Genomic DNA, 25,370 nt, shown 5'->3' with positions numbered 1-25,370 from the left:
ACCTGTCCGAGCAGCAATGTATCAGAAGCTGCACTTTCGAAAGGAGGTCATTACAGAGATATGCCATCTCCTGCAGACAGACTTACAGCCTCACACAGCACCAGGACTGCGCTGTCCGTCGCAGTGAAGGTCACGGTGGCACTCACCTTCTATACCTCCGGCTCCTTCCAGGCTGCATCATGGGACATATGCAGCGTCTCACAATTCGCAGCTCATTGCTGCATCCACAACGTCACACAGGCTCTCTACACATACAGAATGGACTTCATTATTTGCCAGAGGACCAGGGAGAAAAAGGATGAGGACGCACGTGGGATTGCCGGTGTAGCGGGCTTCCCGAGGGTTCAAGCAGCAATTGACTGCACGCACCATTGACCAGAAACTCAACTGGACCAGGACCATACCTGCTGTGGCTACAAGAGCAGGTCAGAGGCTGGGTGGTCTGTGGCAAGTGACTCACCTCCTCACTTGCTGAAGCATCTCCAGGCACAAATCAGGAGTGTGATGGAATATTACCTACAAATGTTCCCCTCATTTGTTTTCGGCTGTGCGGCCATTCAAACTTCGCGCTGCGCGGTTTTTGCGTTGGGCAGTTTAAAGGGTGCATTGCTCTCCACTTGCCTGGATACATGCAGCTCCAACAACCAAGAAGCTTGACACCATCCAGGAACCTAAGAATTAGAGCAGGAGTAGGCCATATGGCCTCTCTAGCCTGCTCTGTCACTTTCCCTCCCTATCTCCATATCCCTTGATTTCCCCTAGAGTCCAAAAATATATCTATCTAAGCCTTGAATATACTCAGCGATTCAGCATCTACAGTCCAAACATTCACAATCCTCAGTGAAGAAATTCCTCATAAATCTTAAATGGCCAATCCTTATCCTGAGACTGAGACTGTGCCCCCAATTGTAGTACGACCTTGTTATTCTTGTAGTCCAATCCCTTTGAAAAATAGGTCAACATGCAATTTGCCTTCCTAATTGCTTACTTTACCTGCGTGCTAACTTTGTGTTTTCTGTGCAAGGACACCTAAATCTCTCTCAACACCAACATTTAATAGTTTCTCACCATTTAAAAAAAATTCTGTTTTTCTATTCCTGCCAAAGTGAATAACCTCATTTTTCCCACATTAGACACCACCTGCCACCTTATTGCCCACTCATTTAACCAGTCTATATCCCTTTGCAGGCTCTTTGTGTCCTCCTCACAGCTTACTTTCCCACCTAGCTTTGTCCACTTGATTGGCAGCCCATCCACCACTTTAAACAATCCCTCTCCCCCAGCAGTGCAGTGTGCACTAACCACAGGGTGCACTGCAGCAACTCACCAAGGGTCTTTTGACAGCACCTCCCAAAACTGCAACCTGTACCACCTAGAATGACAAGGGCAGCAGGCGCATGGGAACACCATCACCTCCATGTTCCCCTCCAAGTCGCACACCATCCTATCTTGGAAATATATCACCGTTCCTTCATTGTCGCTGGCTCAAAATCCTGGAACCCCCTCCCCAACAGCACTGTGGGAGCCCCTTCACCACACGGACTGCAGCGGTTCAAGAAGGCGGTTCACCACCACTTTCTCAAGGGCAATTAGGGATGGGCAATAAATGCTGGCCTTGCCAGCGATGCCCACAGTCAGAGAATATATATATATATATCGTCATCATAGACAGGCCCTCGAAATCGAGGAAGACTTGCTTCCACTCTAAAAGTGAGTTCTCAGGTGACTGAACAGTCCCTGACACAGGTGGGACAGACAGTGGTTGAAGGAAAGGGTGGGTGGGACAAGTTTGCCGCACGCTCCTTCCGCTGTCTGCATTTGGTTTCTGCATGGTCTCGGCGACAAGACTCGAGGTGCTCAGTGCCCTCCTGGATGCTCTTCTTCCACTTAGGGCGGTCATGGGCCAGGGATTACACACACACACACACACACACACACACACAAGTTCCAAGTTCACTTTATTTCCATGTAAAGTATTCCAGGTTTAACTTATCCATCCCCTTCTCTACCTTGTGCCTCGCTGCGTGGGGGGATGCTGGGTTACAGTTACCCATGCGCCAGGAGTCCCCAGGAATTAAAGATTGATCGCCAGGGCACTGATGCGAGAGATCCTGCAGGAAGTCAAAGGATCGGTTAAAAATAATTCTGTGATATTTATCATTTTTATTTGTTATAAAACACCATTGTAGTTGGGGGTGGGGGAGGCTGAAGGCGGGTAACAGTTTGGGAGGGCGCGGCGAGGATGGCCCGGCTGGTGGGCCAATGCTGGAGGCTGAGTCCCGGTGTGTGGGTTGCCCGGGGATATGGCCTACCACAGAGCAGCGACACTGGGGACTGAGCCGGCCCTGCCCAACACTGCCCAACAGTGACCAACAGGCACTGCCCCACATGCACTGACCTACACAGGCACTGCCCACACAGGCACTAACCCACTGGCACTGACCCACACAGGTACTGACCCACTGACACTGACCCACACAGGTACTGACCCACAGGCACTGACCCACACAGGCACTGCCCCATCGGCACTGTCCCACACGGCACTGCTGCACCGGCACTGACCCACACAGGCACTGACCCACACAGGCACTGACCCACTGGCACTGACCCACAGGCACTGCCCCACACTGCCCCACAGGCACTGACCCACAGGCACTGCCTCCAAAGGCACTGCCCCCACAGGCATTGACCCACACAGGCACTGACCCACAGGCACTGCCCCCACAGGCACTGCCCCACACAGGCACTGCCCCCACAGACACTGCTTCCCAGGCACTGACCCACAGGCACTGACCCACACAGGCACTGACCCACATGCACTGCTCCCCAGGCACTGACCCACAGGCACTGACCCACACAGGCACTGACCCATCGGCACTGTCCCACACAGGCACTGCCCACCGGCACTGACCCACACAGGCACTGACCCACAGGCACTGATCCACAGGCACTGACCCACACAGGCACTGACCCACTGGTACTGACCCACACAGGCACTGACCCACTGGCACTGACCCACACAGGCACTGACCCACAGGCACTGACCCACACAGGCACTGCCCCATCGGCACTGTCCCACACAGGCACTGCCGCACCGGCACTGACCCACACAGGTCACTGACCCACACAGGCACTGACCCACTGGCACTGACCCACAGGCACTGCCCCACACTGCCCCACAGGCACTGACCCACAGGCACTGCCTCCAAAGGCACTGCCCCCACAGGCACTGACCCACAGGCACTGCCCCCACAGGCACTGCCCCACACAGGCATTGACCCACACAGGCACTGACCCACAGGCACTGCCCACACAGGCACTGCCCCACACAGGCATTGACCCACACAGGCACTGACACACAGGCACTGCCCCACACAGGCATTGACCCACAGGCACTAATCCACACAGGCACTGCCCGACAGGCACTGCCCCACACAGGCACTGCCTACAGGGACTGCCCACAGAGGCACTGACCCACAGGCACTGACCTACAGGCACTGACCCACAGGCACTGCCCTACAGACACTGACCTACAGGCACTGACCCACAGGCACTGACCCCCACAGGCACTGCCCACACAGGCACTGACACACAGGCACTGTCCCACACAGGCACTGCCGCACCGGCACTGACCCACACAGGCACTGACCCACACAGGCACTGACCCACTGGCACTGACCCACAGGCACTGCCCCACACTGCCCCACAGGCACTGACCCACAGGCACTGCCTCCAAAGGCACTGCCCCCACAGGCACTGACCCACAGGCACTGCCCCCACAGGCACTGCCCCACACAGGCATTGACCCACACAGGCACTGACCCACAGGCACTGCCCCCACAGGCACTGCCCACACAGGCACTGCCCCACACAGGCATTGACCCACACAGGCACTGACACACAGGCACTGCCCCACACAGGCATTGACCCACAGGCACTAATCCACACAGGCACTGCCCGACAGGCACTGCCCCACACAGGCACTGCCTACAGGGACTGCCCACAGAGGCACTGACCCACAGGCACTGACCCACAGGCACTGACCTACAGGCACTGACCCACAGGCACTGCCCTACAGACACTGACCTACAGGCACTGACCCACAGGCACTGACCCCCACAGGCACTGCCCACACAGGCACTGACATACAGGCACTGCCCCCACACAGGCACTGACCCACAGGCACTAATCCACACAGGCACTGCCCGACAGGCACTGCCCCACACAGGCACTGCCTACAGGGACTGCCCACAGAGGCACTGACCCACAGGCACTGACCCACAGGCACTGACCCACACTGCCACACAGGCACTGACCTACAGGCACTGACCCACAGACACTGCCCCACACAGGCACTGCCCTACAGACACTGACCTACAGGCACTGACCCACAGGCACTGACCCCCACAGGCACTGCCCACACAGGCACTGACCCACAGGCACTACCCACACACAGGCACTGTCCCACAAGCACTGCCCACACAGACACTGCCCCATCGGCACTGACCCACAGGCACTGACCCACAGGCACTGCCCCACATTGTCCACACAGGCACTGCCCCACACAGGCACTGCCCCACACAGGCACTGCCAACACGGGCACTGACCCCACAGGCACTGACCCTGTAAAGTCCTTACTCTACAGTATGAAACCACACGAGGCACATTCTGCAGCAACCCTCCTGCCCAGAAACTCAACCTCAGGAGCTAAGAACACACATTTAGACTTCTTGAGTCGCAGGCTTACCCGGTCCAGTCGGCGTAGCACCTCCTCCAGGTTGTGGAAGTGTTCCTCGGTGTCTCAACCCGTGATGAGGATGTCGTCTTGGAATACGATTGTTCCAGGAATGGATTTAAGCAGGCTTTCCATGTTTCGTTGAAAAATCGCGGCCGCTGATCAAATACCAAACGGGCACCTGTTATAAACGAACAGGCCCTTGTGCGTGGTGATGGTGGTCAGAAGCTTGGATCCTTCAGCCAGTTCCTGGGTCATGTAGGCCGAAGTGAGGTCCAGCTTTGTGAACAGCTTACCACCTGCCAGCGTGGCAAAAAGGTCCTCCGCTCTCGGGAGTGGGTATTGGTCTTGCAGCGACACTTGGTTGATGGTGGCTTTGTCGTCGCCACAAATCCTGACCGAGCCATCTGCTTTGAGGACGGGAACGATGGGACTTGCCCAGTCGCTGAATTCAACAGCCGAAATTATGCCCTCTCTGAGCAGCCTGTCCAGTTCACTTTCAATTTTCTCACACATCACGTACGGCACCGCTCTGGCTTTGTGGTGCACTGGTCTGGCGTCCGGAGTGATGCGTATCACTACTTTAGTGCCCTTGAACGTTCCGACACCGGGTTGAAACAGTGACCCGAATTTTTGTAGGACCTGTGAGCATGAACTTCGCTCCACAGATGAAATGGCGTGCACATCCCCCCATTTCCAATTCATCTCAGCTAGCCAACTCCTCCCCAAGAGAGCGGGGCCATTTCCCAGGACGATCCAGAGTGACAGCTGGTTCTGTGATCCATTATGTGTTACCACCAAGTTTGCACTGCCCAGCACTGGGATGATCTCTTTGGTGTACGTCCGTAGCTGCGTCTCAATGCATTCCAGTTTGGGCCTGCTAGCTCTGTGTGGCCATAGTCTCTCAAATTGTTGGGCGCTCACAAGTGACTGGCTAGCTCCCGTATCCAGCTCCATGTGCACCGGGATGCCATTCAATAAAACTTTCATCATCATGGGTGGCGTTTTAGTGTATGAGCTGTGGACGTCAGCCACATGAACCCGCTGAACTTCAGCATCCATGGCTTTTCCCCAGGCATCATCCTGCATTGCAGACCCCTCGTCTGGTTCCTCTGTGTCGCAGATTAGCCTTTTTGCACATCCTGGCCAAGTGTCCACTGACGTTACAAATCCTACAGGTATATTGCTGAAACCTGCAGCTTTTTGCAGTATGTCTACTCCCGCACCTCCAGCATGAGCTGAGATTGTTGTTAACAAAGGGACAGATACCAGGCATTCCTCTCTGATTGCTCATTTGGTTGTTTCTAAGCACTCTGATGGTGGGTGTTAATGGTCCCATCGCGAGACGCATTGTTCCTCGTGATGGCGTGAATTGCCGATCCCCTTTCCATTGTCCTTGTTGCGGGTCCACCCTAGAGTCTGTTGCTGCCTGGGCGGTTTCGAAATGCCCTTGCCTGCCTGCGGGGTCCCGAGCCCCGTTCACCATGTTAACTCCCTGGTCCATCGCCACGTTGGGACCAGGGCTGCATGCGTAAATTAGCTTGGTCTCCTCTTCCCCTTCCATGAAGGTTTGAGCTATCAACGCCGCCTCTTCTAAAGTCAAGTCCTTGGTCTTTATGAGCTTCCTGAAAATCCCGGCATGATTAATGCTCTCAATGAAAAAGTTCCTTAACATCTCCCCGCTGCAGGCGTCTGTGAACTTACAGAGACTGGCCAAGCGCCGCAGGTCCGCAACGAAGTCCGAGATGTTTTGTCCCTCCCAACGCCAGTGTGTGTAGAACCGGTACCGGGTCATGTGTACACTACTCGCCAGCTTGAGATGCTCACTAATCAGCTGGCTGAGCTCTTCAAAGGACTTGTCCGCTGGCTTTTGGGGCGCGAGCAGGTCTTTCATCAGCGCATACGTCTGTGGTCCGCAGCTGGTCAGTAGATGCGCCCTCCGCTTGTCAGCCGCTGTCGCTCCCAGCCAGTCCTTCGTGACAAAGCTCTGCTGGAGTCTTTCCACAAAGTCGTTCCAGTCCTCACCCACACAGTAACGTTCCTCTGTGCTACCGGTGTCCATCCTCGTGGTTCGGTGATTCCCGTTTCTCGTCGCCAAATGTGGTGTCCCTGCACCTTACTACAAATTCACACGAGGCATGTATTGCAGACACAGTCACTCTGTGACCTTCACCTTTATTCCCAGGACCAAGGAGTGCTGACCCTGGGTGGGACCTCCCCTTTTATACCTGGAAACCCAGGTGAGGAGTGTCTCCCACAAGTTTACCCCCTGTGGTCAGGGTGTGCATTTCTAGGGTATACGTACAGTGTACAGGAGTTGCATGAAGGTTACAGTTCATGAAGATTACCGTTGCATGATGATTACATACATGACAACAGTACCGTTCCTCTGTGCTACCGGTGGCCATTCTCGTGGGTCGTGAATTCCCGTTTCTCGTCGCCAATGTAAAGTCCTTACTCTACAGTAGGAAACCACACGAGGCACATTCTGGGGACAAGTTCACTCTGTGACCTTAACTCTTTATTCATAGGAATCCAAAGACGATGACCTTGCGTGGGACCTCCCTTTTTATACCTGTGTAATCAGGTAAGGAGTGTCTCCCACAAGTTCACCCCTTGTGGTCAAGGTGTGCATCCAGGTTGAGTGTATACAGTATTACAGTGGTGTTACATTGTGGTTACATACATGACAGACCCCACACAGGCACAGCCTCACATAGGCACTGACCCACACAGGCACTGACCCACACTGATCCACAGGCACTCCCCCACAGTACTGCCCCTCACAGGCACTGTGCCACAGGCACTGACCCACACAGGCACTGACCCACACTGATCCACAGGCACTGTGCCACAGGCACTGACCCACACAGGCACTGACCCACACTGATCCACAGGCACTCCCCCACAGTACTGCCCCTCACAGGCACTGACCCACACAGGCACTGACCCACACTGATCCACAGGCACTCCCCCACAGTACTGCCCCTCACAGGCACTGACCCACACTGGCACTGCCCCACACAGGCACTGCCCCACAAGCACTGACCCACACAGGCACTGCTCCTGGGTCAGCCTGACCCACAAGGAGCATGTGGGGTCCGAGCGGCCCACCCTCACCGGGGGCGGGGCTAGTGAGGGGCGGGGTTAGTGCAGTGGGGGCGGGGTCTCGCTGTGGGGCGGGGTTAGTGCAGTGGGGGCGGGGTCTCGCTGTGGGGCGGGGTTAGTGCAGTGGGGGCGGGGTCTCGCTGTGGGGCGGGGTTAGTGCAGTGGGGGCGGGGTTAGTGCAGTGGGGCGGGGTCTCGCTGTGGGGCGGGGTTAGTGCAGTGGGGGCGGGGTTAGTGCAGTGGGGCGGGGTCTCGCTGTGGGGCGGGGTTAGTGCAGTGGGGCGGGGTTAGTGCAGTGGGGGCGGGGTTAGTGCAGTGGGGGCGAGGTCTCGCTGTGGGGCGGGGTTAGTGCAGTGGGGGCGGGGTTAGTGCAGTGGGGGCGAGGTCTCGCTGTGGGGCGGGGTTAGTGCAGTGGGGGCGGGGTTAGTGCAGTGGGGGCGGGGTCTCGCTGTGGGGCGGGGTTAGTGCAGTGGGGGCGGGGTCTCGCTGTGGGGCGGGGTTAGTGCAGTGGGGGCGGGGTTAGTGCAGTGGGGGCGGGGTCTCGCTGTGGGGCGGGGTTAGTGCAGTGGGGGCGGGGTCTCGCTGTGGGGCGGGGTTAGTGCAGTGGGGGCGGGGTCTCGCTGTGGGGCGGGGTTAGTGCAGTGGGGGCGGGGTCTCGCTGTGGGGCGGGGTTAGTGCAGTGGGGGCGGGGTCTCGCTGTGGGGCGGGGTTAGTGCAGTGGGGGCGGGGTCTCGCTGTGGGGCGGGGTTAGTGCAGTGGGGGCGGGGTCTCGCTGTGGGGCGGGGTTAGTGCAGTGGGGGCGAGGTCTCGCTGTGGGGCGGGGTCAGTGCAGTGGAGGCGGGGTTAGTGCAGTGGGGGCGGGGTCTCGCTGTGGGGCGGGGTTAGTGCAGTGGGGGCGGGGTGAGCGCGGGGAGCCGGTCGGGGACGATGGCCGACATCCTGCCGGTGCTGAGACGGGGCTGGGCCCAGTTTTGGAGCCACGGCGGCCTCCGGGGCGCGTTCTGGAAGGTGCTGAGGTGAGCGCGCGAGGGGAGCAGCGCGGCACACGGCGTGAGTCCGGGGCCTGGGGGAGGGCCGCGGATCACCGAGAGACAGGGTCACCCTGAGAGAGAGAGAGAGAGAGAGAGTGTGAGTGTGTGTGTGGGGCGAGGGGAGTGTGTGAGTAGAGGAGGGGTGAGAGGGAGAGTGTGAGAGGAGAGTGAGTGAGTTTTGGGTGAGTGTGAGGAGAAGATAGGAAAGAGAGAATGTGTGAAGACAGGGTCACCCTGAGAGAGGGAGAGAGAGAATGTGTGAGGAGAGGGAGAGAGAGAATGTGTGAGGAGAGGAGGAGAGGGAGATAGAGAATGTGTGAGGAGAGGAAGAGAGAGAGATAGAGAATGTGTGAGGAGAGGAAGAGAGAGAGATAGAGAATGTGTGAGGAGAGGAAGAGAGAGAGATAGAGAATGTGTGAGGAGAGGAAGAGAGAGAGATAGAGAATGTGTGAGGAGAGGAAGAGAGAGAGATAGAGAATGTGTGAGGAGAGGAAGAGAGAGAGAATGTGTGAGGAGAGGAAGAGAGAGAGAATGTGTGAGGAGAGGGAGAGAGAGAATGTGTGAGGAGAGGAGGAGAGGGAGATAGAGAATGTGTGAGGAGAGGAAGAGAGAGGGAGATAGAGAATGTGTGAGGAGAGGAAGAGAGAGAGATAGAGAATGTGTGAGGAGAGGAAGAGAGAGAGATAGAGAATGTGTGAGGAGAGGAAGAGAGAGAGATAGAGAATGTGTGAGGAGAGGAAGAGAGAGAGATAGAGAATGTGTGAGGAGAGGAAGAGAGAGAGATAGAGAATGTGTGAGGAGAGGAAGAGAGAGAGAATGTGTGAGGAGAGGAAGAGAGAGAGAATGTGTGAGGAGAGGAAGAGAGAGAGAATGTGTGAGGAGAGGAAGAGAGAGAGAGAGAGAGAGAGTGAGGGAGGGAGGGAGGGAATGAGAGAATGTGTGAGAGGAGAGGAAGAGTCAAATACAGATGAGAGACAAACAGACGGAGTAACAAGCACTTTAAAGCAATAGAGGAGAGAGGTTTGACTAGAAAGAGTGACAATGATACTAACCTAACGATCAGTGAAAGAGCTGGGAGCAGAAGTCAAAAATTGATGCAGGTAATATTTTTATTTCAAGTATTTTTTTAAAATACAGCTTAACTTATTTTGGTTTCATATCTTAGGCTTTCATATCTTGTTTGGAGAACCCCCTTTTCATGTGGATTATTAATCACAGACCCTCCATCTAAATTATAACACAGGCCCAGAATTTGCGGTCAGTAGGGAAGCAAAGATGTTCGCCACTAGCCCTGAAGAAACACAAGACCATGAGAAATCTGAACAGGAGTCGGCCACTTGGCCCCTTGAGCCTGCTCCGCTATTCAATAAGATCATGGCTGATCTGATCTTAGCCTCAATTCCACTTTCCTGCCCGCTCCCCATAACCCTTGACTCCCTTATCACTCAAAAATGTGTCTATCTCCGCCTTAAATATATTCAATGACCCAGCCTCCACAGCTCTCTGGGGGTAGAGATTTCCAAAGATTCATGACCCCCTGAGAGAAGAAATTCCTCTTCATTTCCATTTTAAATGGGCGACACCTTATTCTGAAACTATGCCCCCTAGTTCTAGATTCCCCCATGAGGGGAAACATCCTCTCTGCATCTACCCTGTCAAGCCCCCTCAGAATCTTGTATGTTTCAATAAGATCACCCCTCATTCTTCTAAACTCCAATGAGTATAGGCCCAACCTGCTCAACCTTCATATGACAACCCCTTAATCTCAGGAATCAACCTAGTGAACCTTCTCTGAAATGCCTCCAAAGCAAGTATATCCCTCCTTAAATACGGAGACCAAAACTGTATGGAGTACTCCAGGTGTGGCCTCTCCAATACCCTGTACAGTTGTAGCAAGACTTCCCTACTTTTATACTCCATCCCCCTTGCAATAAAGGCCAACATTCCATTTGCCTTCCTGATCATTTGCTAACTTTTTGTGTTTCATGTACAAGGACCCCCAGATCCCTCTGCACCTCAGCATTTTGTAAATTATAATTGGCTTTTTTATTTTTCCGATAAAGTGGATAACCTCACATTTTCCCAACGAATACTCCCATCTGCCAAATTTTTGCCCCCTCTCTGAACATATCTATATCTCTTTGCAGATTATTTGTGTCCTCCTCACAATTTGCTTTCTTTGTATCATCAACATTACACTTGGTCCCTTCATCCAAGTCTTTAATATAGATTGTAAATAGTTGAGGCCCCAGCACTGATCCTTGCGGCACCCCACTAGTTACAGTTTGCCAATCTGAAAATGGCCCATTTATCCCGACTCTCTGTTTTCTGTTATTTAGCCAATCCTTTATCCATGTAGTAAACTTTTATGTGGCACCTTTTCGATTACTTTCTGGAAATCCAAATACAACACATCAACTAATTCCCCCTTATCCACCCTGCTTGTAACTTTAAAGAAGCCCAGTAAATTTGTCAAACATGATTTCCCTTTGATAAAACCATGCTGCCTCTGCTTGGCTGCATTATGAAATGTCAACATAGAAACATAGAAAATAGGGGCAGGAGTAGGCCATTCGGCCCTTGGAGCCTGCACCACCATTCAATAAGATCATGGCTGATCATTCCCTCAGTATCCCTTTCCTGCTTTCTCTCCTTATCCCTTGATCCCCTTAGCTATAAGGGCCATATCGAACTCCCTCTTGAATATAACCAATGAACTGCCATCAACAACTCTCTGCGGCAGGGAATTCCACAGGTTAACAACTCTCTGAGTGAAGAAGTTTCTCCTCATCTCAGTCCTAAATGGCCTACCCCTTATCCTAAGACTGTGTCCCCTGGTTCTGGACTTACCCAACATCGGGAACAGTCTACCCACATCTAACCTGTCCAGTCCTGTCAGAATCTTATATGTTTCGAAGAGATCCCCTCTCATCCTTCTATACTCCAATGTATAAAGGCCCAGTTGATCCAGTTTCTCCTCATATGTCAGTCCTGCCATTCCGGGAATCAGTCTGGTGAATCTTCGCTGCACTCCCTCAATAGCAAGAACGTTCTTCCTCAGATTAGGAGACCAAAACTGAACACAATATTCCAGGTGAGGCCTCACCAAGGGCCAGTACAACTGCAGTAAGACCTCCCTGCTCCTATACTCTCATCCCCTAGCTATGAAGGCCAACATACCATTTGCTGCCTTCACCGTCTGCTGTACCTGTATGCCATCTTTCAATGACTGATGAACCATGACACCCAGGTCTCGTTGCACCTCCCCTTTTCCTAATCTGCCACCATTCAGATAATATTCTGCCTTTGCGTTTTTGCCCCCAAAGTGGATAACCTCACATTTATCCACATTATACTGCATCTACCATGCATTTGCCCACTCACCTAACCTGTCCACCCTGCAGCTTTCTAGCGTCCCCCTCACAGCTCACACCGCCACCCAGTTTAGTGTCATCTGCAAACTTGGAGATAATACACTCAATTCCTTCATCCAAATCATTGATGTATATTGTAAAGAGCTGGGGTCCCAGCACTGAGCCCTGTGGCACCCCACTAGTCACTGCCTGCCATTCTGAAAAGGACCCGTTTATCCCGACTCTCTGCTTCCTGTCTGCCAACCAGTTCTCTATCCACGTCAGTACATTACCCCCAATACCACGTGCTTTGATTTTGCACACCAATCTCTTGTGTGGGACCTTGTCAAAACCTTTTGGGAGTCCAAATACACCACATCCACTGGTTCTCCCTTGTCCACTCTACTAGTTACATCCTCAAAAAATTCCAGAAGATTTGTCAAGCATGATTTCCCCTTCATAAATCCATGCTGACTTTGATCGATCCTGTCACTGCTTTCCAAATGCACTGCTATTTCATCCTTAATAATTGATTCCAACATTTTCCCCACTACTGATGTCAGGCTAACCGGTCCATAATTACCTGCTTTCTCTCTCCCTCACTTTTTAAAAAGTGGTGTTACATTAGCTACCCTCCAGTCCATAGGAACTGATCCAGAGTCGATAGACTGTTGGAAAATGATCACCAATGCATCCACTATTTCTAGGGCCACTTCCTTAAGTACTCTGGGATGCAGACTATTAGGCCCCGGGGATTTATCGGCCTTCGATCCCATCAATTTCCCTAACACAATTTCCCGCCTAATAAGGATATCCTTCAGTTCCTCCTTCTCACTAAACCCTCGGTCCCCTAGTAGTTCCGGAAGGTTATTTGTTACTTCCTTCGTGAAGACAGAACCAAAGTATTTGTTCAATTGATCTGCTATTTCTTTGTTCCTCATTATAAATTCACCTGAATCCAACTGCAAGGGACCTACGTTTGTTTTCACTAATCTTTTTCTCTTCACATATCTATAGAAGCTTTTGCAGTCACTTTTTATGTTCCCGGCAAGCTTCTTCTCGTACTCTATTTTCCCCCTCTTAATTAAACCCTTTGTCCTCTGCTAACTTCTAAATTTCTCCCAGTCATCAGGTTTGCTGCTTTTTCTGCCAATTTATATGCCTCTTCCTTGGATTTAACACTATCCTTAATTTCCCTTGTTAGCCACGGTTGAGCCACCTTCCCCGTTTTATTTTTACTCCAGACATGGATGTACAATTGCCGAAGTTCATCCATGTGATCTTTAAATGTTTGCCATTGCCTATCCACCGTCAACCCTTTAAGTATCATTTGCCAGTCTATTCTATCCAATTCACGCCTCAAAGCATCGAAGTCACCTTTCCTTAAGTTCAGGACCCTAGTTTCTGAATTAACTGTGTCACTCTCCATCTTAATAAAGAATTCAACATGTTATGGTCACTCTTCCCCAAGGGGCCTCGCACAACAAGATTGCTAATTAGTCCTTTCTCATTGCACATCACCCAGTCTAGGATGGCCAGATACCCAGTTGGTTCCTCAACATATTGGTCTAGAAAACCATCCCTAATACACTTCAGGAAATCCTCCTCCACCGCATTGCTACCAGTTTGGTTAGCCCAATCAATATGTAGATTAAAGTCGCCCATGATAACTGCTGTACCTTTATTGCACGCATCCCTAATTTCTTGTTTGATGCTGTCCCCAACCTCACTACTACTGTTTGGTGGTCTGTACACAACTCCCACTAGCGTTTTCTTCCCTTTGGTATTCCGCAGCCCCACCCATACCGATTCCACATCATCCAGGCGAATGTCCTTTCTTACTATTGCATTAATTTCTTCTTTAACCAGCAATGCCACCCCGTCGCCTTTTCCTTTCTGTCTATCCTTCCTAAATGTTGAATACCCCTGGATGTTGAGTTCCCAGCCTAGGTCACCCTGGAGCCATGTCTCCGTGATGCCAATTACATCATACCAGTTAACTGCCATCTGCGCAGTTAATTCGTCCAACTTATTCTGAATACTCCTCGCATTGAGGCTTGTCTTTTTAGCACACTTTGCCCTTATAGAATTTTGCTGTAATGTGGCTCTTTTTGCTTTTTGCCTTAGGTTTCTCTGCCCTCCACTTTTACTTTTCTTCTTTCTATCTTTTGCTTCTGCCCCCATTCTACTTCCCTCCGGCTCCCTGCATAGGTTCCCATCCCCCTGCCATATTAGCTTAACTCCTCCCCAACAGCACTAGCAAACACTCCCCCAAGGTCATTGGTTCCGGTCCTGCCCAGGTGCAGACTACTACTTCCTTAATAATGCACTCCAGCATTTTCCCAATTACAAATGTTAGGCTAACTGGTCTATAGTTTCCTGCTTTCTGTCTCCTTCCTTTCTTAAATAGAGGTGTTACTTTTATGGTTTTCCAGTCCGCTGGGACCTCTCCAGAATCCAGGTAATTTTGGTTGATTACAACCAATGCATCCACTATCTCTGCAGCCACTTCTTTTAAGACCCTCGGGTGCAGGTCATCAGGTCCAGAGGACTTGTCCGCCTTTCGGTCCATTAGTTTGCCTAGTACTTTATCTCTCGTGATAGTAATTGTTTTAAGTTTCCCCCCACCCCTCCCCTTCGCCCCTTGATTATCAATTATTGGGACATTTTTAGTGAAAACCGATACAAAATGTTTGTTCAAAGTTTCTGCCATTTCCCTGTTTGCCATTATTAATTCCCCAGTCTCATCCTCTAAGGGACCAACCTTTACTTTAGCTACTCTCTTTATATACCTGTAGAGCTCGTACTGTCTATTTTTATATTACTTACTCTCATAAACTATCTTCTGTTTATTTTTTTAGTCGTCCTTTACTGGTTTCAAAAAATTTCCCAATCCTCTGGCCTTCCATTGTCCTTCGCAACATTGTATGCCTTTGTTTTCAATTTGATACCATCCTTTGGCCCCAAGTTTCCACATGATTTGCTCCTGATTTTTAGGAGCAACTGGTGGAGAACGGAGTATCTTAGAAATCGGAATTCTCCACATTTAAGTTTTCTGCAGTTCTAGTCAGGTAGAACAGTTTCACTTTTGAACAGAATTCTTTTTTCAAAAGGGGGCGTGTCCGGCCACTGACGCCTGATTTGAAAGTTTCCACAGTGAAAACGTACTCCAAACTAACTTAGAATGGAGCAAGTGAAGATTTTTGTAGGCTTGAAAAAACCTTGTCTACACATTAAAAAATCAGGCGCAGGTTACAAATTAGGCGTCCGGAACGAGGTGTGGGGGGGGGGGGGAAGGGAAGTCATTACATTCTACAATAAATCCTTAGTTATACTTATACAAATATTATACAAATAAATCCAACTTGAATAAAAATTTATAAGCAAAGAAAAGATTAAATAAACCATGTCCCTACCTGTGTGAAAGTGCTTCAGGCAGGCTTTTCAGGCAGCGGTTTGCCGTCGGGACTGAGGCAGAGGGAGGCAGGGAGAAGGCTGCAGGAAGCCTCATTACTTGAGGCAGCGGTTTGCCGTCGGGCCCGATGGACGGCAGGGGGAGAAAGCTGGAAGAAGCCTCAGTGCTGATCATGGAAGGGCAATGTGGTTTTATTAAAAAATTTTAAAAATTGAACAGCTACAAAGAATTTGAATAGTCTCAAACAAGTGCATGTGTCCTGTTTATCACAGTCTATCTTTAATTACAGAATGCACTCCCTCACACACAGAAATATCAAGAAAATTAAAATGCAAGCCTTTGCAAGGGTTCAATAAACAAATTTTCACTTTTTCTGCGGCACTTTTTAAAATGGCCGAGTGCCAATGTTTCCTTCAGACTGCGCGTGCGTGAACGCTCCAACGCGCACACGCAGGGTTGCCGGCATGAAAAAAACTCATTTAAATTGTACCCGCCCCCTCCTACTTACAAAATCGGCGCGAGTGGTAGGCTCCGCCCCCTGGGCGCAGCGCCAAGCAGATATCGAGCTGCAAAGCACTCGAGAATAGTGCGTTTTTTTTTCAGGCGCCCAGCTCGGAGGGGCACCTGTTTTGCCGCGTGTGGAAACTTGGGACCTTTATTCCTGAGTTAGCCACGGATGGTTCATCCTTCTCTTAGTCTTTTTCTCACTGGAATATCTTGCTGAGAGTTATGAAATATCTCCTTAAATGTTTGCCACTGCTTATCTACCGTCTTGCCCTTTAATCTATTTTCCCAGTCCACGTTGGCCAACTCTGCCTTCATACCTTTGTAGTTGCCTTTATTTAAGTTGAGGACACAAGTTTGAGACCTTTACTGGGGTATTTAACATTGATACTACTGTGGAAATGCCCACATTGTTGTTGGTTTCACTGATTGCCGGCAATTGGGGAGGGGGAGAGAGGGGCAGCGCAGCCACTGTCGGAGCAGTGAATGACTGACTGCAAGTTCAGGATTTCGCGTTAGCACGTGCATGCGCTACATCCTGACATTGCGGTCAGTTTCAAAGGGGTAATAACAGCGAACACTGTTCATTCACCGTTCTTAGACACCGCAAATTCCGGCCCACTGTTTTATACTCAAAATCTGAAAGCGCTACATATATGGAGTGTTTTAAGAAAACCGGTATTTACTTAGAAATCAGTGAGATGCGTGTGCCTGCTTTCTCATGTTTGAAGCTTTCTTGTGCAAATATGTTATAGCGTGTCAGCCAGTGGCTCAGTGGACAACTCTCTCGCCTCTGAGTCAGAAGTTTGTGGGTTCAAGTCCCATTCCAGAGACTTGAGCACATCAATCTAGGCTGACACTCCCAGTGCAGTGCTGAAGAAGTGCTGCACTGTTGGAGGTGCCATCTTTCAGATGAGGTGTTAAACCGAAGCCCTGTCTACCCTCTCGGTTGGCTGTGAAAGATCCTAGGGCACTATTTCGAAGAAGAGCAAAGGATTTAACCCAGGTGTCTTGGCCAATATTTATCCCTCAATCAACATAACAAAAACAGATTATCTGGTCATTATCACATTGCTGTGTGTGGGAGCTTGCTGTGCACAAATTGGCTGCCGCGTTTCCTCCATTACACCAGTGACTACACTCCAAAAGTACTATAAAGCGCTTTGGGACGCCCGGTGGTTGTGAAAGGTGCTATATAAATGCAAGTCTTTCTTTTTCAAAACCTTCAGATGTATAGTCCTGGCCAAGGGCCTCCCACAGAAGGCTAATCACTTTCCCCTTTACAGATGACCAATAGCAGCTGGCATTATTTCACTGCAAAGTCCCCAAATACAAGATATCAATTTAAACTTGCAGCATGCGGTATAACTCTGGACTGATCCAGAGATCCTGGCCGGCTTACCCTCCTCCTGTCTCAGCTGCCACAGCCAAATCCTTTCGGTTTATTTTCTTTCTCTGCCACTCATGCCCACAAGAAAGGTTTTGTAGAAAAGAACCTCGAAATAAATCGGCAACTTTTCATTGCTTCATTGATGGGATGTCGTGTGGTGATTCGGTGAGGATCATGTCACTCATTAGCAGCACGATCGCGAGCATTAGAAATATTGGCGGGTGAGTGGTGATTGGATGTGAGGTGGCGCTCGGGGGAATGATGGCAATCTCTGGTTTACTCAGCAATAACCTACACTGCTAATGACCGGCGTGATCTTCATCCAATCACCGCACAACACCTCCGGCTGATGCTCATTCGCGTATTTCATGGCCCTCTCGGAAAGTCTGTGCGGACCCAGTTTAGAAACATTTTCTTAGTACCCTTCAAAATGCTGGAAAATGCACTCAAATCAAAATTTCCTGTCCGGGTGGAATGTCCTCAAACTGTGTGAGGGAATACATTTTACACCTTAAGAGCTTTGTTTCTAAATGCATTGAATCCTGCCCCCCTCCTGCCCCTGTAATACAACTAACAGATTATGGGATGTAGCTTACATAGGATATACGGCACAGAAACCGGCCATTCCGCCCAACCAGTCCATGTGTTTATGCTGCACTTGAGCCTCCTCCTGTCTTTCCTAACTCTATCAGCATAACCCTCTATTCCCTTCTCTCCCAGATGCTTGTCTAGCCTCCCCTTAGATGCATCGATACTATTCGCCTCAACCACTTCCTGTGGTAGCGAGTTCTACATTCTCTGGGTAAAGAAGTTACGTTAAAGAAGTGTGCAAGCTATGAGGATTCAGTAACCTGTAAAAGTGATCTACCCATGGCTAGCTAGCAGCTCCTGTCCCACTGCACTCCCATTGTTAATGCTTGTTGTACATCATACACATGGCCATTGGGCTTCAGATTTCACAGAAAAACAAACTGAGTTGTCGACTGTAATCCCAAGAAAAAAAGCCAATAAGAATCCTGGAATCCAGTGTAAACTGAAAGGATTTTTGGCTTTGGAGCAGTGGCCTTGGTCACAGGGCTGTGTTACAGTTGCAGTTCACTGTTTGAGTTTTGGGGCCACTGTGTCGTGTGTTTGCCCGGGTGTTGCAGGTTGACATGATTGAGAGAGAGGTTTGGTGAGAGAGGATCCTTGTGCTGTTATCCAAGGCAACCATTTTAAATACCTGTGTGAATTTGTATAAATCAAGATCATTTTTCTTAGGCTGGACTATTATCAGCTCTGCCTTTGCCATCAATCGGGTTTCTCTTCGATTTTATAGAACGAGTGAACTAAAAACTGGGACTCTGATTGGTGAAGACAAGTATGGAAACAGATATTATGAAGACAAACGATACTTCTTTGGTAAGCACTGTTAACTGAGCAGTACTGTTGTTGCAGCACTCGTGTCAGTCTTGACGCGGTGGTAGCATTCTTGCTTCTGGGTCAGAGGTTGTGGGTTGAAGTTCCTCTCCAGAGATTTCAGCCCATGATCTAGGCTGACACTCTTCGTGCAGCGCTGAGGGAGCACAGCACTGTCGCAGCAACCGTCATTCAGATGAGATGTTAAACCGAGGCCCTGTCTGCCCCCTTCAGCTGGACGTTAAAGATCCCAGGATACTAACTCGAAGAAGAGCAGGGGACTTAACCCATTACTAAAACTTGTAATTACTATTTGTGGGACCTTGCTGTGCGCAAATTGGCTGCCACGTTTCCCCACGTTACAACAGTGACTACATTCCTTTGCATGTTATACGTCTTGTGGAACCTTTTATGATTCCATAACCAGACATACCAATTAGGCAGCCATCTGTATGGTTTGTGCAATGGATTATATTTATTAAGCTTACAGCAATAGTATATTTAACAAAAAGCGAGAGTTGGCGAAAGCTCGCAGGCCCAGGTCCCAGGAACTCCCGTGCAGAGGTCGATGTCCTCAATCTGTACCTTGCCACTCCAGCCGTTTCTGTGCGAAGGCATTCTTTGAGTATCGATGTTTTAACCGATTTCTTATCAAAAGTTCATTTGGCCCGTGTCCATATATGGTCTTCAACACAATCACCATGTTTAATTATTCTAATGGTTAAATACCATTGTCACTCAAACCAGAGCTAGCATGTGGCCACTCCTGTCTCCAGTAATTTCCCATCAGTGCCAGCTTGTCCATGTTATCATGTTTATAAATCCCTTCATCTTCTTGGGACCTGTCTTATTGATGCTGCTGTGTTCTACCTGGTCGGTTTAATTAGATAATAATGTGACCCTGGCTCGCAGCTCGTGTTAGTTTGTTATTTGAACCTCGTCAAAACTGAGTTCTGCGTACTTTCAACGAGCTCCTAACATTCCCATGCCCACAGAGAATCATGGGTAAGATTAATTTGGTCAGTGACTACAAATTGAATATATATATTTATGAATCTCTAATACTAGCCTTTCCTACAGTCTCTCTCGACTTTCACGATTGTGATAATGGGAAGGAAGGTCAGGAGACGTATATAATGGTAGGTCAGTCTGATGCTGCCCATTTCACACTGACGCTGAAAGTTCCAAGTGATCCCCCTTTGACTGCTGCTGATTTTTTCACCCCATTCTGCTGTCTGCAACTTCCTGACTGCATCTGCTCTCTACCTTTACTGTGTTCGTCCTTAGTTGTGTAATATGCTGCCTTCAGTTTAATGAGCCAGTTTTTGCTTTCTAGCCTGCTTAACCCTTACCGTGCGGGTTCCCTGGGAACACAAGGCACTTGGGATGTAATCCGTGCTTTGCGAGGTCTGTAATAACCACTGCTGCATTGCGAAGGAGCGAGGTGCACATTGAGCACCAACCAATCCGCCCAGGTGTTGTGAGACAGGTTAATTAGTTTGATCATGGTATTTTGTTGACACAGTTTATGGTTTTGGTTTCCAGGTCGACATAGATGGGTTGAATATACCAAAGAGATGAATGGGAAGAACACATACTGGGAAGTAGACGGGAGCATGATCCCTCCAGAATGGTAAACCTCAGTCATATTCCGAGCTTGCTTCTGCAGTTGTAGAAATGCTGCACTTTATCTAACATTGCCCGAGCTTATCTGGGAGATTCACTGTCCGCACACACTGTGTATATAGTGAGGGGCCCATTGTGTAAGCTGAGCTGGGAGATTCACTGTCCGCACACACTGTATATACAGTGAGGGGCCCATTGCCCGAGCTTGTCTGGGAGATTCACTGTCCCCGCACACTGTATATACAGTGAGGGGCCCATTGCTCGAGCTTATCTGGGAGATTCACTGTCCGCGCACACTTTTATATACAGTGAGGGGCCCATTGTGTGAGCTGAGCTGGAAGATTCACTGTCCGCACACACTATATATACAGTGAGGGGCCCATTGTGTGAGCTTGTGTGGGAGATTCACTGTCCCCGCACACTGTATACAGTGAGGGGCCCATTGTGTGAGCTGAGCTGGAAGATTCACTGTCCGCACACTGTATATACAGTGAGGGGCCCATTGCCCGAGCTTGTCTGGGAGATTCACTGTCCGCACACACTGTATATACAGTGAGGGGCCCATTGTGTGAGCTGAACTGGGAGATTCACTGTCCCCGCACACTGTATATACAATGAGGGGCCCATTGTGTGAGCTGAGCTGGGAGATTCACTGTCCGCACACACTGTATATACAGTGAGGAGCCCATTGTGTGAGCTTGTCTGGGAGATTCACTGTCCGCGCACACTGTATATACAGTGAGGGGCCCATTGTGTGAGCTGAACTGGGAGATTCACTGTCCCCGCACACTGTATATACAATGAGGGGCCCATTGTGTGAGCTTGTCTGGGAGATTCACTGTCCGCGCACACTGTATATACAGTGAGGGGCCCATTGCCCGAGCTTGTGTGGGAGATTCACTGTCCGCACACACACTGTATATACAGGGAGGCAGCCGGAACAACTGCTGCAAGCCCTGTGTACTCCCACACAGCCTGCAGAGCGTCGCACAGATTCGGTCTGCCAGGAGCTACTGCAAATGCGCGCAGACTCTAACGCGTATGTGCAGAGGTCCTTGCACTGTTTTCAGCGCCAGGACCTGGCTCTGCCCCCAATCCACTGGCCACCCTACGCCACCACCGAGGAGAGGCTGGGGAGCGGCCAGAATCGGGAGGAAGATTTTCGGCGTGCTTGGAGGCGAACAAAAGCGGCGCACCTCAGGTGAGTGCGCCAGAAAAAGGGGTTAGGGAAATTTGGGCCCAATGTAAGCAAGACCCAGTGAGCACAACTTTGTGTTTTTGAAGTTTCTGATAGTCCATTGATCGTGTTTGTACTCCCTGCCTCCCTCAGGCATGGCTGGATTCATTGCAGTACCGAGCATCCCCCCACTACGCATCCTCCCGTCGACCGCAAGTTTATCTGGAAGACTCACCAGTTTAACGTGAGTGGCACTCCGGCGCAGTACGTACCTTACTCAACCACCCGCAAGAAGATTCATGAGTGGGTCCCTCCACAGACCAGCAGCAAGTGAGCAGGCACTGGGCCAACCTTCACTCAATTACTCTTTACATTTTGCCCTCACTCTGTCTGTGTGGGCGTCTAGCACTAATAAATCTGCAATGTACACATGTTCCTTTGTATTGTCTGTCACTGTATGGATCTACAAACCTGTACCTTCAATAGATTTTGTTTTTACAATTGTACATTATCCAGTCAGAAACGGGTAAGATTTTCTAGTGTATTACGAAGCCACTAGACCAGAATTACTCGTACAAAGAAAGACTTGTGGCACAGTGCCTTTCACCTCAGGCCCTCCCAAAGTGCTTTACAGCCAATGAAGTACTTTTGGAGTGTAGTCACTGTTGCAATGTGGGAAATACTGCAAGCAATTTGCACACAGCAAGCTCCCACAAACGGCGATGAGATAAATGACCAGGTAATCTGTTTGTGATGCTGGTTGAGGGATAAATATTGAATTCGACACCGGGGAAAACTGCCCTTCCCTTTTTCGAATAGTGCAGTGGGATCTTATACGTCCCCTGGGATGGCAGACAGGTCCCCGTTTTAACATCTCATTTCAAACAAGGCACCTTCAATGGTGCAGCGCTCCCTCAGTACTGCACTGGAATATCCGCCTGGATTCTCTGGAGGTTGGCTAAGAGGTGGTAGTGCTACCCGCTGAGCCACACCTGACACCTAGGGCTCCACCCTCCAATCCACCTTGGAGAAATTACACACGCTTAAAACAGACTTCTGGGGGGTGGGAGGTGGGGGGTTGTGTGTAGGGATAGGTGTCGTGGTGGGGAGGGGGTGTAGGAGTCGGGGTTGGAGGGGCGGTGTGAATGAGTAGGTGTCTGGGTGGTGTGGGGGAGGGTGTTGGGGTTGTGGGGTGGGTCTCTGGGTGGGGAGGGGAGGTGTCGGGGTTGTGGGGGTAGGTGTCAGGTTGTGGGGTGGGGGGAAAGTGTCAGGGTTGTGTGGGGGGGGTAATGTCGGGGTTGTGTGTGGGGGGATAGTGTCGGGGTTGTGGGGGGATAGTGTAGGGGTTGTGTGGGGGGGAATAGTGTCAGGGTTGTGTGGGGGGATAGTGTCAGGGTTGTGTGGGGGGATAATGTCAGGGTTGTGTGGGGGGATAGTGTCAGGGTTGTGTGGGGGGATAGTGTCAGGGTTGTGTAGGGGGATAGTGTCAGGGTTGTGTGGGGGGATAGTGTCAGGGTTGTGTGGGGGTATAGTGTCAGGGTTGTGTGGAGGGATAGTGTCAGGGTTGTGTGGGGGGATAATGTCAGGGTTGTGTGGGGGGATAGTGTCAGGGTTGTGTGGGGGGATAGTGTCAGGGTTGTGTGGGGGGATAGTGTCAGGGTTGTGTGGGGGGATAGTGTCAGGGTTGTGTGGGGGGATAGTGTCAGGGTTGTGTGGGGGGATAGTGTCAGGGTTGTGTGGGGGGATAGTGTCAGGGTTGTGTGGGGGGATAGTGTCAGGGTTGTGTGGGGGGATAGTGTCAGGGTTGTGTGGGGGGATAGTGTCAGGGTTGTGTGGGGGGATAGTGTCAGGATTGTGTAGGGGGATAGTGTCAGGGTTGTGTGGGGGGATAGTGTCAGGGTTGTGTGGGGGTATAGTGTCAGGGTTGTGTGGGGGGATTGTGTCAGGGTTGTGTGGGGGGATAGTGTCAGGGTTGTGTGGGGGGATTGTGTGGGGGGGATACTGTCGGGGTTGTGTGGGGGGATAGTGTTGGGGTTGTGTGGGGGGGGGAATAGTGTCGGGGTTGTGTTGGGGGGGGGTGGGGGGAGGGAAACTGCCGTCAGCTTTTCCAGTAGAGGTGGCGAGGACAATGTGGCCCTCTGCAGCTCCCTTCCCATCCCCTCATCAGTATTCCTCCCACATCTCCTTAACTCTCATCTTGTCCCTTCCCCATGCCCCCCATCCTTCCTACCACACCCTCATTCTCATCGCTCGTCCACCTCGCCATCCAACTACCTACGCAACCCCTGTATCCTCTGCGTCCCCTCACTCTCCTGACACGTATCTCACCCCTAGCCCTCCATCCACTCCCACTGGCCTCCCATAAAGCTGGATGGCCTCATGCTTATCCTATTTCCCTTCTGTCGTCCATTTTCCTCAAAGGCTTTCTCCGTTTTCGTGTGTCTGTTGTTGATGTCAGTATGTGGGTGATGCTAACCAGGCCACAGCTGATGCCCGGTTGGGATTGCTGCTTGCACAAGCTGCGGGGTACGATGATGCAGATAGTGAGGAAAGGCCTCCCACCCAGAGGATGAGGATTGTGCACAGGGTGAGACAACAGGAACTAGGAGAACATCACCACCCCCCACCCCCCCCAACAAAGGAAGACACACCGTGTGCTTTCAATGAATAAACGTTGACACTTCCCCTTTGCCTGTTCTCTCCCACGCTCAACACCACTCATGCTCAAAGGCTTCGATCTATTTATTTTTACAAAAAATTGCAAACTTACACAGAAATAAATGTTGTGGCCAGCTGTGTTTACTTTCCAGAACAATATTCACCAAAAGATGCCAAAAAAATGCATGCAACCTGTCTACAAACCAAACTCACTCGTTTAATTCTAGAGTAATAGAATTGAAAAGTAAGAAAGTTATGCTAAACCTGTATCGAACCTTGGTTAGACCACACGTTGAGTACTGCGTACAGTTCTGGTCACCATATTATAAACAGGATAGAGAGGCACTGGGGAGGGTGCAGAGAAGATTTACAAGGATGATACCAGAAATGCGAGGGTTTACATATCAGGAAAGGATGAACAGGCTGGGTCTCTTTTCTCTCGAAAAAAGAAGGCTGAGGGGTGATCTAATAGAGGTCTTTAAAATGATGAAAGGTTTTGATAGAGTGGATACAGAGAGAATGTTTCCACTTGTGGGGAAGAGTATAACTAGAGGCCATCAATATAAGATAGTCACCAAGAAATCAAATAGGAAATTCAGAAGAAACTTCTTTACCCAGAGAGCGGTGAGAATGTGGAACTCGCTGCCACAGGGAGTGGTTGAAGCGAATAATATCGATGTGTTTAAGGGGAGGCTGGACAAGCATCTGAGGGAGAAGGGAATAGAAGGTTATGCTGAAAGATTTAGATGGGGAAAGACTGGAGGAGGCTCGAGTGGAGCATAAACGCCAGCATGGACTGGTTGGGCCCAGTGGCCTGTTTCTGTGCCGTATATCCCGTGTAATCCTGTGTAACTACTTCTTGCCACCGTCTCCCAGCACCTAATCCACTTCTCATACGAGGTGCTCGGAGTGCGATAATGTTGAATGGTGGGTTCGGCGGCCTCTCGTGTGTCAGGGTAGCTGCTGTCCCAGCGGG

The 25,370-nt window shown here is 50.5% G+C and overlaps 1 protein-coding gene across 1 annotated transcript; it reads left to right on the top strand.

The window, feature by feature from the left end:
* The first annotated feature begins 8,729 nt into the window (after positions 1–8,729).
* ndufa12 (NADH:ubiquinone oxidoreductase subunit A12) lies at positions 8,730–22,169 on the top strand. Its single transcript, XM_070896698.1, has 4 exons — positions 8,730–8,858; positions 18,854–18,936; positions 20,479–20,566; positions 21,890–22,169. Exons 1-4 carry the CDS (start codon positions 8,770–8,772, stop codon positions 22,068–22,070), a joined length of 441 nt encoding a protein of 146 aa, XP_070752799.1. The 5' UTR covers positions 8,730–8,769; the 3' UTR covers positions 22,071–22,169.
* Positions 22,170–25,370: the final 3,201 nt, after the last annotated feature.

The sequence above is a fragment of the Pristiophorus japonicus genome, chromosome 13 (genome assembly GCF_044704955.1).
Source record: "Pristiophorus japonicus isolate sPriJap1 chromosome 13, sPriJap1.hap1, whole genome shotgun sequence".
NCBI lineage: Eukaryota > Metazoa > Chordata > Chondrichthyes > Pristiophoridae > Pristiophorus > Pristiophorus japonicus.
Note: the sequence above shows the minus strand (reverse complement) of the source record. Positions and strands in the feature narration are given on the sequence as shown.